This window comes from Poecile atricapillus, chromosome W (genome assembly GCF_030490865.1).
Source record: "Poecile atricapillus isolate bPoeAtr1 chromosome W, bPoeAtr1.hap1, whole genome shotgun sequence".
Classification (NCBI taxonomy): domain Eukaryota; kingdom Metazoa; phylum Chordata; class Aves; order Passeriformes; family Paridae; genus Poecile; species Poecile atricapillus.
Window position 1 is genome coordinate 35,799,984 of NC_081288.1, and position 14,984 is coordinate 35,814,967.

Genomic DNA, 14,984 nt, shown 5'->3' on the forward strand with positions numbered 1-14,984 from the left:
GTGTTCCAGTTTGAAAATCTAAAACTATTCTAATTGTTTCACTTCCTAGGGCATCCCCTTTCAAAAGTAGTGATTCTGTTATTTAACAGATAACACGTGTGTACTTGCTGTTTTGCTATTGATGTTGACTTCTCCACTCCATTTCCCAATGTAAAGAAATAAAGAAGGAATATATAGAATGTGGGTTGTTTTTTTTTTTTGGTTTTTTTTTTTTTTTTTTATTTAGTTGTTTATGAAGAAGATGGTTTGGAGCTCAAATTTTCTACCCAAGGACTCCCAAGTCTGTGAAAGTAAAAGGATTTGAATGGAGGAAGTTTATTTCCACGATGCAAAGGACAGGTCTGGGTTCTATCGACTTAAAATACAATGACCACAAGATTTATGGATACAGAGTGAAAACATTCCACCTTCTCGTTGCAGAAAGAACTCCAATGACAGAACAGACCAAAAGAGATCTATTGCAGGCAAAAGAGGAAGAAAGGCTTAAAAGGTAAGAGGGGAGATGGGAAAAGAGAAGACATGTCTGATAACACAGCTCTGTGAAGTTATTAGGCAGGTGCAAAGTATTGCTAATTCTAAATTCAGAAATTCCCAGTTCTGTCTGATGATACCTCACATAACTATAAATAAATGCTCTGTATTGCACTCTCTAACTTGTAACCTACAATTTTCTGGACATAATGTCTGAAGTAGCAGTGCCTCTGGAAGAAGGACAGATTTATATTCTGGTCAAGCAGAAAAATATTGCTTGTCTTCCTGAAGGCTCAGCAGATTGCATGTAGGCAGCCATGAGTGGTAAAAAAGTTTCTTTTTTTTAGCCTGCTAGAGGAGTAAAATGGTCCTTGAAATGCAAGATAATTAAGAGAGCCATCACTACGCTTGCCTTTTGATATCCAATCTGCCTTGGTACCTTCTCTCCATAAATTCAAAAAGTAATTTCAGTAATATTTAGAATGCGTTCATCAGTTTTCCAAAACAAAGGGAAATGTTTTCAAGCAGGAGCAAATAAAGTGGTGGCAGGAAACCTAGGCTAAACCTATACTGACTTTAGGGTACTGAACTTGTAATCAGGCTTATCTCTAACATGGTTTTGAACACTCCTACTATTGTTGCTTTCACTGGACATTCACTTTTTCACAGGCAGCCAGCATGTCCTGTTTCCTCAGCATATGATGCATTCTGACCTAGATAAGCATAGGCCACAGAAACATATATGAGGTAGTGAGAATGTTCAATCAAGTGCAGTACACACAGACTTTCTATAGTCAAGGTAAATTCATGCTTGGATCCAAGACAAATTATAGTGCAAAAATATTTCCTTTTCAGAATTCACCAGGAATTGTTTACAAACAAATTTGAGCATGGACTCCTGAATGTGAGGCAAATCGAGGCTTTCATACAGCTAATTGACTGAATTGCAATTCACGTACATTCATTTATTTCACACTTGTTTCAGACGTTCCAATTTTTAACCTCATACAGAGAATGTTAATACAGTGTAATTTGTAATTTTACTTTGTGAAACCGGGAATAGATCAGATAGCATATGACTGTGTCTTTGAAATAGGTAAAAAGATAGAGGTGAGAACTTTCTGAGTACACTATTGAACTGCAAAAAAATCAAAACAATATAAAAACAATGTCTCTGGAGATGATTGTCGTCTTACAACAAGGGCATTTTAAATAGACTTGGCCTTATTTTAATTGTACGGAAACCAAGGAGTGTTTTAAAATTAATTTCAACAGTAAAAGAGCTACATCAGTATTTAAATATTTGTGAAATATTAATGAAAAATAATTTCATATTTACATGCTGAATGTTCTTTCCTTGCCTTCTGTCAAATGGTGGATTTCTGGGGAATATTTATGGAAGTACTTTCTAAAAACATGTTAAGAATTTTTAGGAGTTAATGTCTAGCTTCAGAAAAGGTGGTAATTAAATGAAGAGTTTGAAGTGATATTTCATTTATGAAGTTTTAGTCTAGTACTTTCTATTTTATATCTCTCTGACATGCTCTGACATTTTTCATTATGAAGATTTAATAATAAAACAATAAATAAATGAGTTAGGCTCCATCTCTCTATGAATCAAGCTCTAGGAGCACCTCCTTCTCTCCACAATGAATTGAAATTGAAATGTTTCACTCCTGTAACTTGAGATACCCAGGAACAGATTAGGTCCTTAAACTTCTGCCTTTTTCTATTTGTGCATATTGTTTTATACTTAGAATAGGCCTGTTTAAAAGACATTGCAAGATATATATGCTTATATGCATAAAATGAAATACTTGTTCATACCTTCAAAGTATTCAGCATTTATAGGCTGTGTCTTCCCTGGTGGTTTCACAGAAAGATGTTTATTTTCATTGTTTTTGAACAACGCCAGGCGCACAGCTGGGTCTAGATGACAAGAACAAGTTAAAATCAAAGGTCAGACCTGGCTCATTCATTCCTTCAAGCAGTTTTTCACCTTTTTGCCACTTAATAAGTGAAAATACCTTTAAAAGTAGGTTTTATATTCACAAAGGATTACACTTTCTAAAATAAAGCCATATAAATACACATGTAACTGAGAATCAGTCATTGTTCTGCAATTTTAATACTGTTGATCTTTCAGCTCACTCATCTACAAATTAAAAATAAACTCTGAAGCATGTATTTGTAGAAAATATTTTTTAAAAATATGGATTTTAGGCTTGAAATTAAAGCAGAAATATTAACAGGATACATATCAAGCAGTGTTTCTAAAAGCTTTGGGTCAGAATTATTCAGCAGTCTAAATCAAGACATTTACATCTAAAAAATGTTAACAAGAGGCAGCTTATTTTTTGAGGCTACAATTGTAGATAATAAGCTAGTTTTCCTCCATCTTCCATCCTAATTGAAATTAAAAATACCCCAAAAGTCTATGTGCTGAAGTAAGAAATCTTGATTAGTTTCTTAACTGTTACTTTTAAAGGTTTGCAAAGAAGTAAAGATGAGCAGATAATTGTATATAAATCTATATAAGCCATGTTCCTAGACTTGCCAAAAAAAAAGTTTAATTAACAAAAGCTAAATTGATGCAAAAAACACATAAGTCAGGAGAGGTGATTTTCCCATATTATTTACAATGTGAAGGAAGAATTTTTTGCTTGGCACAGGAGGAAAGTAAGAGTTTGAGGGAAACTGCATTAGAAGAAATGTGAAAATTCTGGGCACAATGCAGAATAAACCAGCAATGATACTAAAAAAACTCAATATGGACTGAAAAGAATGAAGAAACAAAAGCAGATACGCTATGGTGAGCAAAGTATAAAGAGTTTTGTAGGTATGCCATGGAGCTAGGCAACATGAGTAACAAAATGCCAAAGAGAAAATAAAAGAAATATGTCTGACATGGTTAAAAGAACACAGTAGCCCAAACAGATATATCCACTCTCAGGAATATATGGGAAACAATGAGGCAGAAGAAGCTTGTCTACAAAGAGATGAAAAACTGTCTGAAAAGTGTAGAAATTAGTAACAAGGAGAAAAGAAAACAATGGAGCTTATCAAGAAAGTAGAAATGGCAAGTGAAGGATCTAAATTTTCTCAAAGAATGCATGTGTAGCAAAAATGAATATGTGAGACTGCCAGAACAGTCAGAGCAGGAAAACAGGTTATGGAAAGACTCAAAGAGCATTCAGAATACATTGAAATTGCTAGTTATGTCTGCTGCTTCATTCTGAGTCTGTTACATGATCTCATTAGTGTTTACTGAGTGACTTTATAAGACTATGATAATACTGCAGCAATGTAAATAGCTTTTTTGTTTGTCAGTTTTCTTATTTCAGAATGATCAGAACGTCCTGTTAAGATGGTGGGCAACTTCTAATGAATTTTAACGATTTGTAAAGTTGATTTTGACTAGCCCTCTACAGGTGGAGTAGACACTTCATTTACAAATGAATGGAACATAAAGGCATCCTAAGAGCTCAACTTTTTCCCAGAGAATGGGAAAATCAACTACAAGCCTGCAGAAGATCTCTGATAGGGTGCAGCACTCTAAGAGATAATGTATTAGCAAAGCACATCAAGATGTACAGTGTTCTTGGTCACCTCACACTGCAGCAGCATATGGTTGACAGAATGTTCTTAGTGGTGCTAACCTCTCACCAAGCAGCAAACTTGACAAATAAAGGAATGTAGCAAGTGGGGAGGGAGTGAATTAGGCCATGCCTTCTTCACAAGGTAGAATCAGTGATACATTACAATTTGTTATCTCAAATTGGCTAAGAGCCTCTCTCATGTGGTTGTAGGATGTTTATGGCTTTCGGATTAATCCAGAGGATGTCGTATTTAAAGTAATTTTAACTCACTTTTACTAGCTAAATTCAATGAAATTATCCAAGAAGCAAAATAAATAATGATCAGCTCCATTAGTTTCAAATATAGGTTACTATAATTATTATGATAATGGAATAATTTTATTCACAAACTGTATTGCCAGGTTTGTAGATTTTTTTCACTCTGTATAAATGGACAACAAAGCCTTCCAACTAAAAAAAAAAAATTGTAACAGACTAATGTTTGTTAGGGTAGCAAATGTTTGGGACAGTGAATCACAGTAAGACTTGTGATTAAAATACCTTAAAATTGTATTACATTATACTTAAAAAATTCTCTTTGAAATTTTAGATAATAGAAGCTATAAAAATATTTTAAGTATGAATTATTGTTGTCTGTTGTATAGTTCTAAGACACATAGCATACAAGTCCTCCACATGGATAAAAATGTACAAATAACACTTTCTATGGTTGTAGTTTTTCCAATATCTAGCATACAGTATTGACAAAAAGACTTCTAACTTCTTCCAGCTTTATGCTAATTACAAAAAACAGTGTTTTTCTTCAATAGAAGACAAAGTGACAAAATCAAATAAAACATCTTAAGGCAAAATGTAATTGAAAATTTCCAAAGTAATTTTGATTAATTTAACATAATTCCTTAAATAACATATTTTTCCTAAGTGGGTCTATTAACCTTGTTCCAAAATATTTTAAAAATATAATCTTCCCTTAATTCAACCTCCCACCCAATTCTATGAAAACACCAAGTACAAAGTTAGACTACACTAAAGATTTTTGATGAAGTTACTCAGTTATTAGCCCCAAGTTAGATTTCTCAAACATTTACTTGTGCACAAAGATATCAGCAGCAAACTCTTCCGTGAACTGAGAAGAAGGGCAAATAATGAAAATTGCTCCTCTAAGAGATTTCCATCAAAAGATTTATCTTTGAATCTTTGCAAAATAACTTAAAGAATCTACATGGATTTAACACAATGCCAGACTACTTGAATTTGTACCTACCTGGATCACCTCAACCATTGCCTACAGCCCTTCTGTTATTAAAAATGAGTCCTTTCCTTTATCTAGTCCCAAATGTAAGCAATATTACATAGATTACTTCATAATACTAGTGCTTTTCAGTCTCTGAGTGAGCTAGGGAAATGAACTGCATGTATGCTTTGATGACAAGCAATCAAATGTTTTAGATTTCACACAGAGAACTGTGAAAGAGTCCAATAGTTCAAAATCACAGAAATATCTTCCTGGATTCTGGCATACTCATTTAAATGTGGCTTATCAGATGATGATCTGTGCCAGGAAGGTAATTTAATGTACATTCCTTGGCTGCCTCCAAATACAGAAGTTAAGTTGGTCAAACACTCAAGATATGTTATAGAAACAATATGGAATGAGTAGTTACTGCCTGACCTGGCGACACATTCCTAAACTTCTCGTTAATACGTGAAACTGAAAAATTAAACTATTTGCCATCCATTTTTGTTGTGCAATACCTGTAATTAGGAAAACATAAACATAATGTGACAGCTTTAAAGAGATGATAAGACAAAATTGTACACAGCAACAGATGCTTATCTATAATGTAAATTCATTTGGAAGAAAAACCAGATGTTGTTCCGTAATGGCATAGCAACTCATCCATGGCTGGAGTTCCCAGAAGATACTTCTGCACAGAATTGACAATCACAAGAAAAGCAGCTTTTTTCCTGTTACTAAGAAAATATAGATCAATGGTCGTTCATGTAATGTGTAATAAGGAATAATAACATGCCTTGAATTTTCATTCTGACTATTAAGACGGATTATGTTTTGGGGTTGTGCATTTGAGAAAGGTGGGTTGAATTTTTTACTAGGTTTTTTTTTCATTTTCTTACTAGTATTGCATTGCTGTCTAAAATTCTAAACTCAGACTAAAAATCTTTGCTGACCTCTAAGAAATATCTTTATCATTGTATTCTGGTTCTAGTGATCAAGGTCCACTTCAGCTGCATTTTACCTTTTAAAATTTCTTTTCCTACCTATGTGGCATCAAGTATCACCATAGAATTATAGAACCATTACGGTTGGAAAAGACCTCCAAGACCATTAAGTACAATGTTTGACCAAACACCATCATGTCAACTAAAGCATAGTACTAAGTGTCATGTCCAGTCATTTTCTGAACACTTCCGGGGAAGGTGACTCCACCATCTCCCAGGGCCTCCTCCTCCAATGCTTAACTACACTTTCAACAAAAAAAAATTCTTCCTGATGTCAAATGTGAACCTCCCCTGGCACTCTGGCTTGAGGCCATTTCCTCTTGTCCTGTCACTGGTTGCCTGGGAGAAGAGATCAACCCTCACCTGGCTACAGCCTCCTTTTAGGGAGCTGTACAGAGCAAGATCTCCCCTAAGGTTCCTCTCCTCCTGGCTAACAACCCCAGCTCCCTCAGACACTCCTCATAGGACTTGTACTCCAGACCCTTCCCCAGCCTTGCTGTCCTTCTCTGGGCATTCCCAGCACCTCAATGTCTTTCCTGCAGTCATGGGCCCAGAACTGGACACAGCACTCAAGGACGCAGTCTCACCAGTGCCAAGTACAGGGGAACAATCCCTGCCCTGCTCCTGCTGTCCACACCATTGCTGAACCAGGCCAGGATGCCATTGGCCTTGGCCATGTGGGCACACTCTGGCTCATCAGCTGATGCCAACCAGCATCCCCAGCTTCTTTTCCTTTGCACTGCTCTCCAGTCACTGTTTCCTAAACCTGCAGCACTGCCTGGAGTTGTTCTGATCCAAGTGCAGGACCCAGCACTTCACCTTGTAGAACCTCATGCAATTGGCCTTGACTCATCAATCCAGCCTGTCCAGATCCCTGTGCAGAGCCTTTCTGCTCTCCAGCAGATCAAATTAGTGACATCTGCAAATTTACTGAGGGTAAATTTCAATTCTGCCCCCATCCCCATCATCAATTAGGAGAGGGAACAGGCCCAGCCCCCATACTGAGCTCTGGGGAAGCCCACTAAGCACCAGTTGCCAATGGGATGGAGCACGATTCACTACCACTCTGTGGGCCTGGCCATCCAGACAGTTTTTAATCCAGTAAAGAGTACACCCGACCAAGCCAGCTTCTCCAGGAGAATGCTGTGGGAGGAAGTATCAAAGGCTTTACCAAAGTCCAGGTAGACAACATCCACAACCTTTCCCTCCTCCAACAGGTGAGTCATCTGGTCATAAAATGAGATCAGGTTGGTCAAAGCAGGACCTGCTTTTTCTAAACCCATGCTGGCTGGGCCTGATCCACTGACACAAGAACTTTTTTTGGAGATTAAAAGGTTAAACAAGTAATACACTAGTATAGGAGAGACAAGCTTTCAGCTATCTTAAAAGAAAAATAAGTTAACTGAGAGGCTAATATAAAATCCACAGGATGAGGGAAATTCCAAGTTAAGCAAGAAACTTGGTACTATTGTGCCAAGACATCTTTAGGAAGCTAAGATTGTTATGAGTCACAGCCACTTAAGCACAGTGAGGCGCAATCATGTCTACTGTATTTAGATTTTGAATTAGAATTCCTATACAATATTATTCACCCAGGTTAAAAGGAATATTTTTGACATTATGCCAGTTTTACTTGGCTGCAAATTTTCTGGTTTCTTGCCCACACTTTTTGTATTATCTTACTGTATAGTACAAATATATAGAAGCAGACACAGCATACATTTCATATCATTAAAATGCAGGCCACAACTTTCTTTAACTACATCAACAAGCATACATAATAGCAGTGGATTAGGGCATACAGGCCTTAAGGCCATTAGCTGTTGGGACTGGTCTGCTGCAATATAAGCCTTGCTTGAATCACTCCCTGTTATAAGGTTATACTACTTTAAGTTCTCTCTCCCTTGCAATACAAACCACAGGATTCGGTGCACTTGCTAGTATTTTCCATATTTTTTTCTTTACTGTGAAAATATGTGGCTAGACATATGAGGTAAGATACTTCTCAGTTACTTCTACATATCTAGAGTTTAACTTTGTACTTTAGCCAGTCACTCCAGCTTTTGTGTCTAGGCAATGGAGAACTATAAGTGCTTTTACAGTGAGACTCAAGTAGCCTGCTTTTGAATTATGTTTTAAGAAGAAATTTCTGTCCATAAAACAATGCAGATGACCAACTCAGACGTGGACTTCTATAATTATCAAATGGATACCATCACTGTTGCACCAGTAGAACGCAAATCTTTTATACGGAAAATAAAAAGGAATAAATTTCCAGACCTGAATATATTAAGGATCACAGCTGTTCAGGGCTGTCCAGTCCAGGTTCCAAGCCAGCAGATGTCTTGACAATATTAAAGAGCAACTGTATAACTCTCTGATTGCAAGCTGGTTTAACACTTTGCATTTGTGGATCTCAGGTATAAGGCAAAGGACTTTGACAGTATATAGAACCAGAAAACATACTCTGACAACTAGTTTGTTCCAAGAAGATCCATCAATGCCTTATCACTACCAGCAAGTAATGAGATCCTTACATGGAATGATCAATAGTATATAAAAGATGTTTGGGATTATACTGCAATCTCAACATAAAAGCTAGAGGTTTAAGGTGAAGAGGTTACAATTTATTTGTATATAGAATCTTTAGAGTTGTTGCTTCACATTTTCTCAAAGCTTAAAGTTTTGCTTCTAAGTCAGAGGTCTAAGTAGATATAACATCAAAAATTGCTTCTTTATACCTTACAATTTCCACTTCTAAGTGGCTGCTGGTTACTTACTTTCTGGTGGGTATGAATGTTTATCACAAACAAAATTATTTTCTTGTAGTTGGCACACTTCCACTACTTTAAATTAGAAAGATAAAAAGGATAAACAGTTGCAATTGTAACACTGAAAACCTGGAAATCCAAAAGAAAGAACAGAAATTGTGTTGCTAAAACTAAATCCTACAACTTTCCACACGCAGCATCACTAAGTACAAGATAGCTGAACATCATTTCAGTGGAGATGAAGGCAATAGTATGGTAACTTCTATGGGAACATTAAAAGACAATGTTGACATCTACTTATTCAGATGAATTTCAATCTGCTCTCGAATACTAGAAGGAATAAAATCTCTCTTGTAATTCCTGCTTCAGTAGGGTTAAACTCAAAACAATTGCAGAAGAGTGTGAACTGTCTCTCCGTAGTTACACTGAAATTGCTACAAGTAACCTAGCATGAGCTGTACTACACAGAGATCTGGGAAAGATACTGGCAGCCTAATGGGTCTGGTTAGGGTTTCCTGATCTGGAACTGGCTAGCCTCAGGATAAGGTGTATCCATTCTAATTTAAATGCTGAAAAGTCCCTCTGTTCTAACAGACCCTCAAAAAGACCCTGATTTACTTTCACCACTTTCAGAGGATGTACCTGATGGAAAACATAATTATATATGTGGAGATTCTTTCCACACAGAGAATATTTTATCAGGATTTTTTTTTATAGTGTAAGATCAGAGCTTTTAGATCAATTAAATATAAAAAGAATTGTTTTGATTGATAATTTCCATTATCAATTTCCATTATTAATTTCCTTACTGACCAAGGAAGGACTGACTGTCAGTGTGCTGTATGAGACAGAATACTCAGCTTGATAACCTTTTTACTGAAAAGGGATGGAGTGAAATATTTTCAGTCAATTTTTTTTGGTACTGCAAACTATGCTTTCTGTTCATTCAAAAAAAAAAAAACAAAAAAAAAAACCCCTCTGATTTTAATGACTGACAAAGAAACCCATACAGCCATTTTTGTGTTTGATGTAATAGTCAGAAAGACAAAAAAATTCTATATGAGGTAGTGTCAAGAGGAGAAAATTTGAAACTATAAAAACATTGGGCAAAAGTTTTTTCAATGTACTTTTTAGCAATGTACTTTGAGAATATTCCAAGCACTACATTAAAAAGCTCAACATCTATACATCATATTGAATAATCTGAACAAAGTGAACATAAACATATCCAAGGAATCCATTAGAACTACAACTAAAATGGGATAGCAAATTTGATATGCTCAATCAGACATCTATGACTGGATTAATTACAGACAGCATATGGAGAAAAGAAGATATAACCTACTAAGTTTTATTCATTGAAAAATTATACAGAGGACAGAAAATGGAATATATATATAAAAAACCTCAGCTGCACACCAGATACTTGTTATGAAGAGTTCAGTATAATAACTTATTATCCATAAACTCCTTTCCACAAAGCATGGTTTGCCGATTATATGTCTTTCTGTCGCCTACCCCTTTTATTATTTTTTTTAACTATAGATCATTTTTGTCATATTTAGTCTTACTCATTGGCATGGTATTTAGAGCAGAAAAAAATATACAGAAAAAAACTTTGCCTAAAAATATCTGTAGGCTGATTCTTTCCCTTCAAAGAGGAAGACTTCTTTTGATATTTTCAACAGTTAATACAGAAGAGTTTTGCAAAGCGATGCAGAAGAGTGTAACTTGTGATACAAAATAGAAGTAAATAAAGGTGCATTTTCTAAAGATCATTTAGTGTTAGGTCTTACTGTCAACTAAATTAAATGTTTAAATGGCTTTTGTACTATCAGTATTTGACTAATATGTTTGTTAATATATGCCAGCAACATTTCTATTAGCATATCATATTAACAATTAATGATTCTAAGAAAGATTCATTGACATTAGAAGTACCTGAGAACCAGAACACAATTGGATGAGAAGCTGGATAAGCTTTACCTAGTTCCACAGTTAATATATAATTTAAAAAAAGTAATGATTTATTTTCATGTATATCAAACTGTTGTCTTCATGAATAGATCTTGCATAAGTCAAAATTTTTAACCTAAGATCTTACAAAGAAGAAAATAAGGACAACATGCAGAAATACAAATTCCACATCTAGAAAAAGAGATACATGAAGAGGGAGAAATAAAATTTCTGTTTTCCATAGCTGTCAAAAATTCAATTTCAAAATCCAGTAGAATGGTTTATAAAATCTAAATATGTTGATTTAAACTGAGTTGTTTTTATTGAATCACACTTCACCTTTATTCAAATTAATTTTTAATGCTGTACAAGCAAAGTTTTTAAAAGAGAAACACTATTTTAAGAATGGAGAAACTACATCAACATAACTATCATTTTAATTGTTGACTTACCTAAACTTTTATTACTGTATTTTTTAGGTTTCATTCTATGGGCCCTCTTCAGCATTAGCTGCACAGTAGAAATATCCTTAAAACCCCTAAGGGAAGAAAATAACTTACTAAATATTTCACATGTATTATGTTACACCAGCTGCATATTATTGTATAATACACTTTTCGAAAAGAATACTGGTATGCAGTACTGATCTACAGTATGAAACTTTCTGAGTTATAGAGATAGCTGCAATTCTTATCTTAATATTACATTATTGCAACTTATTAAGATAGTTTCTCAGACACTTAAAAAATAATTACAATAATTTTTACTTTGGTAGAAAACAGAGATTCTTCAAAAGTGAAACTTAAAAAAAGCAAGCAACAACAGCCAACCATACTATACCTATTCTTGGAATATCACAGTGTAAATAACATACCATTCTTCTGATATTTTCTTTTCTCTTTCAGACATAAATAAAAATTCCTTTTTTTCTTTACAGTTAGAAAGCTGTGACATTATTTCCTTCCCTGACCTGGAAACAAAGTAAAAGAGCTGTTCTGAAAAGCAAGTAAATAAAAAAAGGTCTGGAGTTACACTATTTTGCAGCCTTTGTTATTCTGCAACTTGTTTGTGCCTTTCTAAAGCACTTTTAAAGCTTGGAAATGATACAAAAAAAAAAAAAAAATCCATTTTAATACTCCATGAAGGTTTTATCTTGGAAAGTAATAAAATCTGCCATCAATTTGAAATGTTTACATTTCAATTACTTGAAGCATATTTCAGTTCTTTCACAGAATGCAGCTGTTTAAGATATCTCTTTTAATCTTTATCTAGTCTTAAAGATCTCTATTTCAACATCTATTTCATAACATATATGAAAAAATAGAAGTTCTATGATTTATAGTCAAACCTAAATAAATAAAACTACATATATATACTCTTATATTCCTAATTATGAAGGTAGCCAATGAAAAAATAACAACTGAATTTAATATTTTTATTTTTAGTTTATTTATAATTTATTATTATACTATTTATAACAGTTTTAGAAAGTAAATATATTTGAACTCCAGTAATATCACACTAATCAAAAGTAGCAAAAGCATCAGAAAACAGTCTCTTCTTTTTTTTATTTTTTGTCAAATACAAATCAACTAAATACAATTTAAAACAATATCATTTAACTTACCTGCTATGAAAATGGATTTTTTCTGCTGAATATGAATGTGGTCTGTTAGCACACTGCCAAACTTCTTGTGGTGTTAATGGCAAACTATTTGAATGTCCACTGGAATCTGAAGGCCTAGAAAACTTCTTAGAGAAAGAAAAGAAATGCAGCTGGTTATCCCCGTAAGTTTAAAATGTGCAGAAAAACCTGCACCAGGGTTTGCAGAGTTTATCACTATAATTGAAAGGAATCTTAATAGTGTTATGCCCATTCCATTACAGACATTACTTTCAACTAACTAAATAGGGCAAAAAGGTGACTTTAGTTACACTTAACATCCCCAAATATAATAAATTGTACATTTATAAGACTCCTTTCTCTTAATTGTAGGAAACAAAACATTAGTAATACTATGCTTGAAAAAAGAATACAAAACCCTACAAAAACAAAAAGCCAAAACTTCAAAGTTTATCAAATATCTAGTAGACGGTACAGTTCAATGACCTTTAGCTGTTTTGAAAACATTCAGCTGTTGTCATATAATGCAGATCTTAGTATTTTTAAAGTAGTTTGTCAACTAGCAATTTTTAATCCATTGCCAAATGTGCAGATGAAGCACATCATCTTTTTTTCTGCTACCGTGAAGTAAAGTGTTGAAATAAATCCAAAATAAAGAAAAAAATAAGCAAATGAAAGAAAATGTAAAAGAAAAATTGCATCTGGAGATGAGGAGGAAGTCTGAGACTTCTGAAAGTAATTGTGTTTTTAAGTCACTAAATTGTCATATTAATCACCCCAGAATAGCATATCCTTAAGGAATGAATAGAGACTGAAGACTAAGTTGTTTCTGTGACATGTTACCTTTGGCCAGTGCAGCTGGTTTGAGAGCAGGAGTGTTTTTGAAGGGAAACGGGTGGAATCTAGAGTTAGCCATTCCTTCTCTAATGCAGCCTGCATGAATGAGCAAAGTCAAACAGTGCACTGATAAAATCAGTTCAGTTTTGATAACTCTTGCAAAGTCTCTTTTAAATTGTCTTAACATACTTTGTGCATCTTTTCAAGTTGTATGTATATCAGAACAGCCACCTGCAGAGCAATCACACTCACAGCACCTTTGGAGATGCTGTATTGTTTTATTTTAAACAAATCAGATCAACAATATTTGTGGGTTGGGGAGGTCCTTCCTGGGTTTTGGTTTTGCAAAAGATGCAACCCCTGTTTCTCAAATTCCTGTGACTTTATTCAAACATTGTTAGTAAACCCAAGTTATTCTAAAAGACTGATAAACTTTGAAAAAATACAGACCTGAGATATTTGAAGGCATAAAGAACATGAAGAGCTTTGTGTGCTGTTTTTAATAACTATTTTATGTCCAGATGTAGGTGCCTGATTCTGTCAAACTTGTTTCTGTTGAATTGAATTGCTTAACGATTTTCATTGAAATTTGGGGTCAAAAAAATAAATTCTATATAATGCTATACGCTTCAATTACAAAGTTTTATTTCTGATGTAATGGACTAAATAGGAAATTAAAATAATGGTTGGAATGAGGAATGGTGACAGAATTAGTTGCTAACAAGTGTCCTTAGCACTTTGAGGCAGAATTCAGTTGTCTTTCATAAAAACAAACTCTAGACTTTGCTTCCAACCCAGACTTGCTTTACTTATAGGTCCTTGAGGTTTTTACCACACCTTTTCAAAATATTCTGATAAATGAGAGAATCAAATCACTCCCACACAGTAAGTAAATACCACTGAAGAATTTGGCTTGACTTACGGGGCTCAGTAATTCAGGTTCTTCTTACTTCAATAGCAAAGAGCCTGGGGTTCATTCTTTTGAAAATGTCTACTTTAAAAAACTGGACTATCTTTCTCCCATTCATAAAATATTTCAGATCGTACTCTTTACTGACCCTGAGGAATGATCCTGAGTTTGGATGCCTTACTGTGTAGTTTGTGCAAACAGGAATTTATACAGCCTTAGACAGGTGAACGAGATCTTGCAAGGCCTTTGAAATTCAGAGAGACAAAAGAATCATATTCCAGGTATTTTGAAAGGTTAGTCTAGGTACTGGACAAAGGACTTGGTGGCTCTAAGATCGATCTTTTTGCTTCCATTCTGACCAAACTTTGAAAAATAATGTTTGATTTTATTTTTATATCTTTAGAAGAATGAATTCCTACATCTGACTGATTTCCTGCTTCTGGAATTCCCTGTTATTTGATTACAGTATGTTTTGGGTTTCATTCCCTTATTTAATAAATCTAGAAAAATTCTATGTCCTCATTATTAACAGATAGCCACTCTTCCCCTCCTCAACTTTTCAATTCATGATAAAT

The 14,984-nt window shown here is 34.4% G+C and overlaps 1 protein-coding gene across 1 annotated transcript in view; it reads right to left on the reverse strand.

Moving 5' to 3' along the window:
* The window catches only part of LOC131591861 (leucine-rich repeat and IQ domain-containing protein 1-like), a 102,902-nt gene that overhangs the window by 36,567 nt on the left and 51,351 nt on the right, over positions 1-14,984 (reverse strand). Inside the window, exons 18-23 of the mRNA XM_058862961.1 lie at positions 13,506-13,595; positions 12,666-12,787; positions 11,913-12,008; positions 11,491-11,576; positions 2,299-2,400; positions 878-883 (exon numbers count right to left, since the gene is read on the reverse strand). Of these exons, the coding sequence (XP_058718944.1) occupies positions 878-883; positions 2,299-2,400; positions 11,491-11,576; positions 11,913-12,008; positions 12,666-12,787; positions 13,506-13,595 (502 nt within the window). The remainder of the gene's footprint in view (positions 1-877; positions 884-2,298; positions 2,401-11,490; positions 11,577-11,912; positions 12,009-12,665; positions 12,788-13,505; positions 13,596-14,984) is intronic.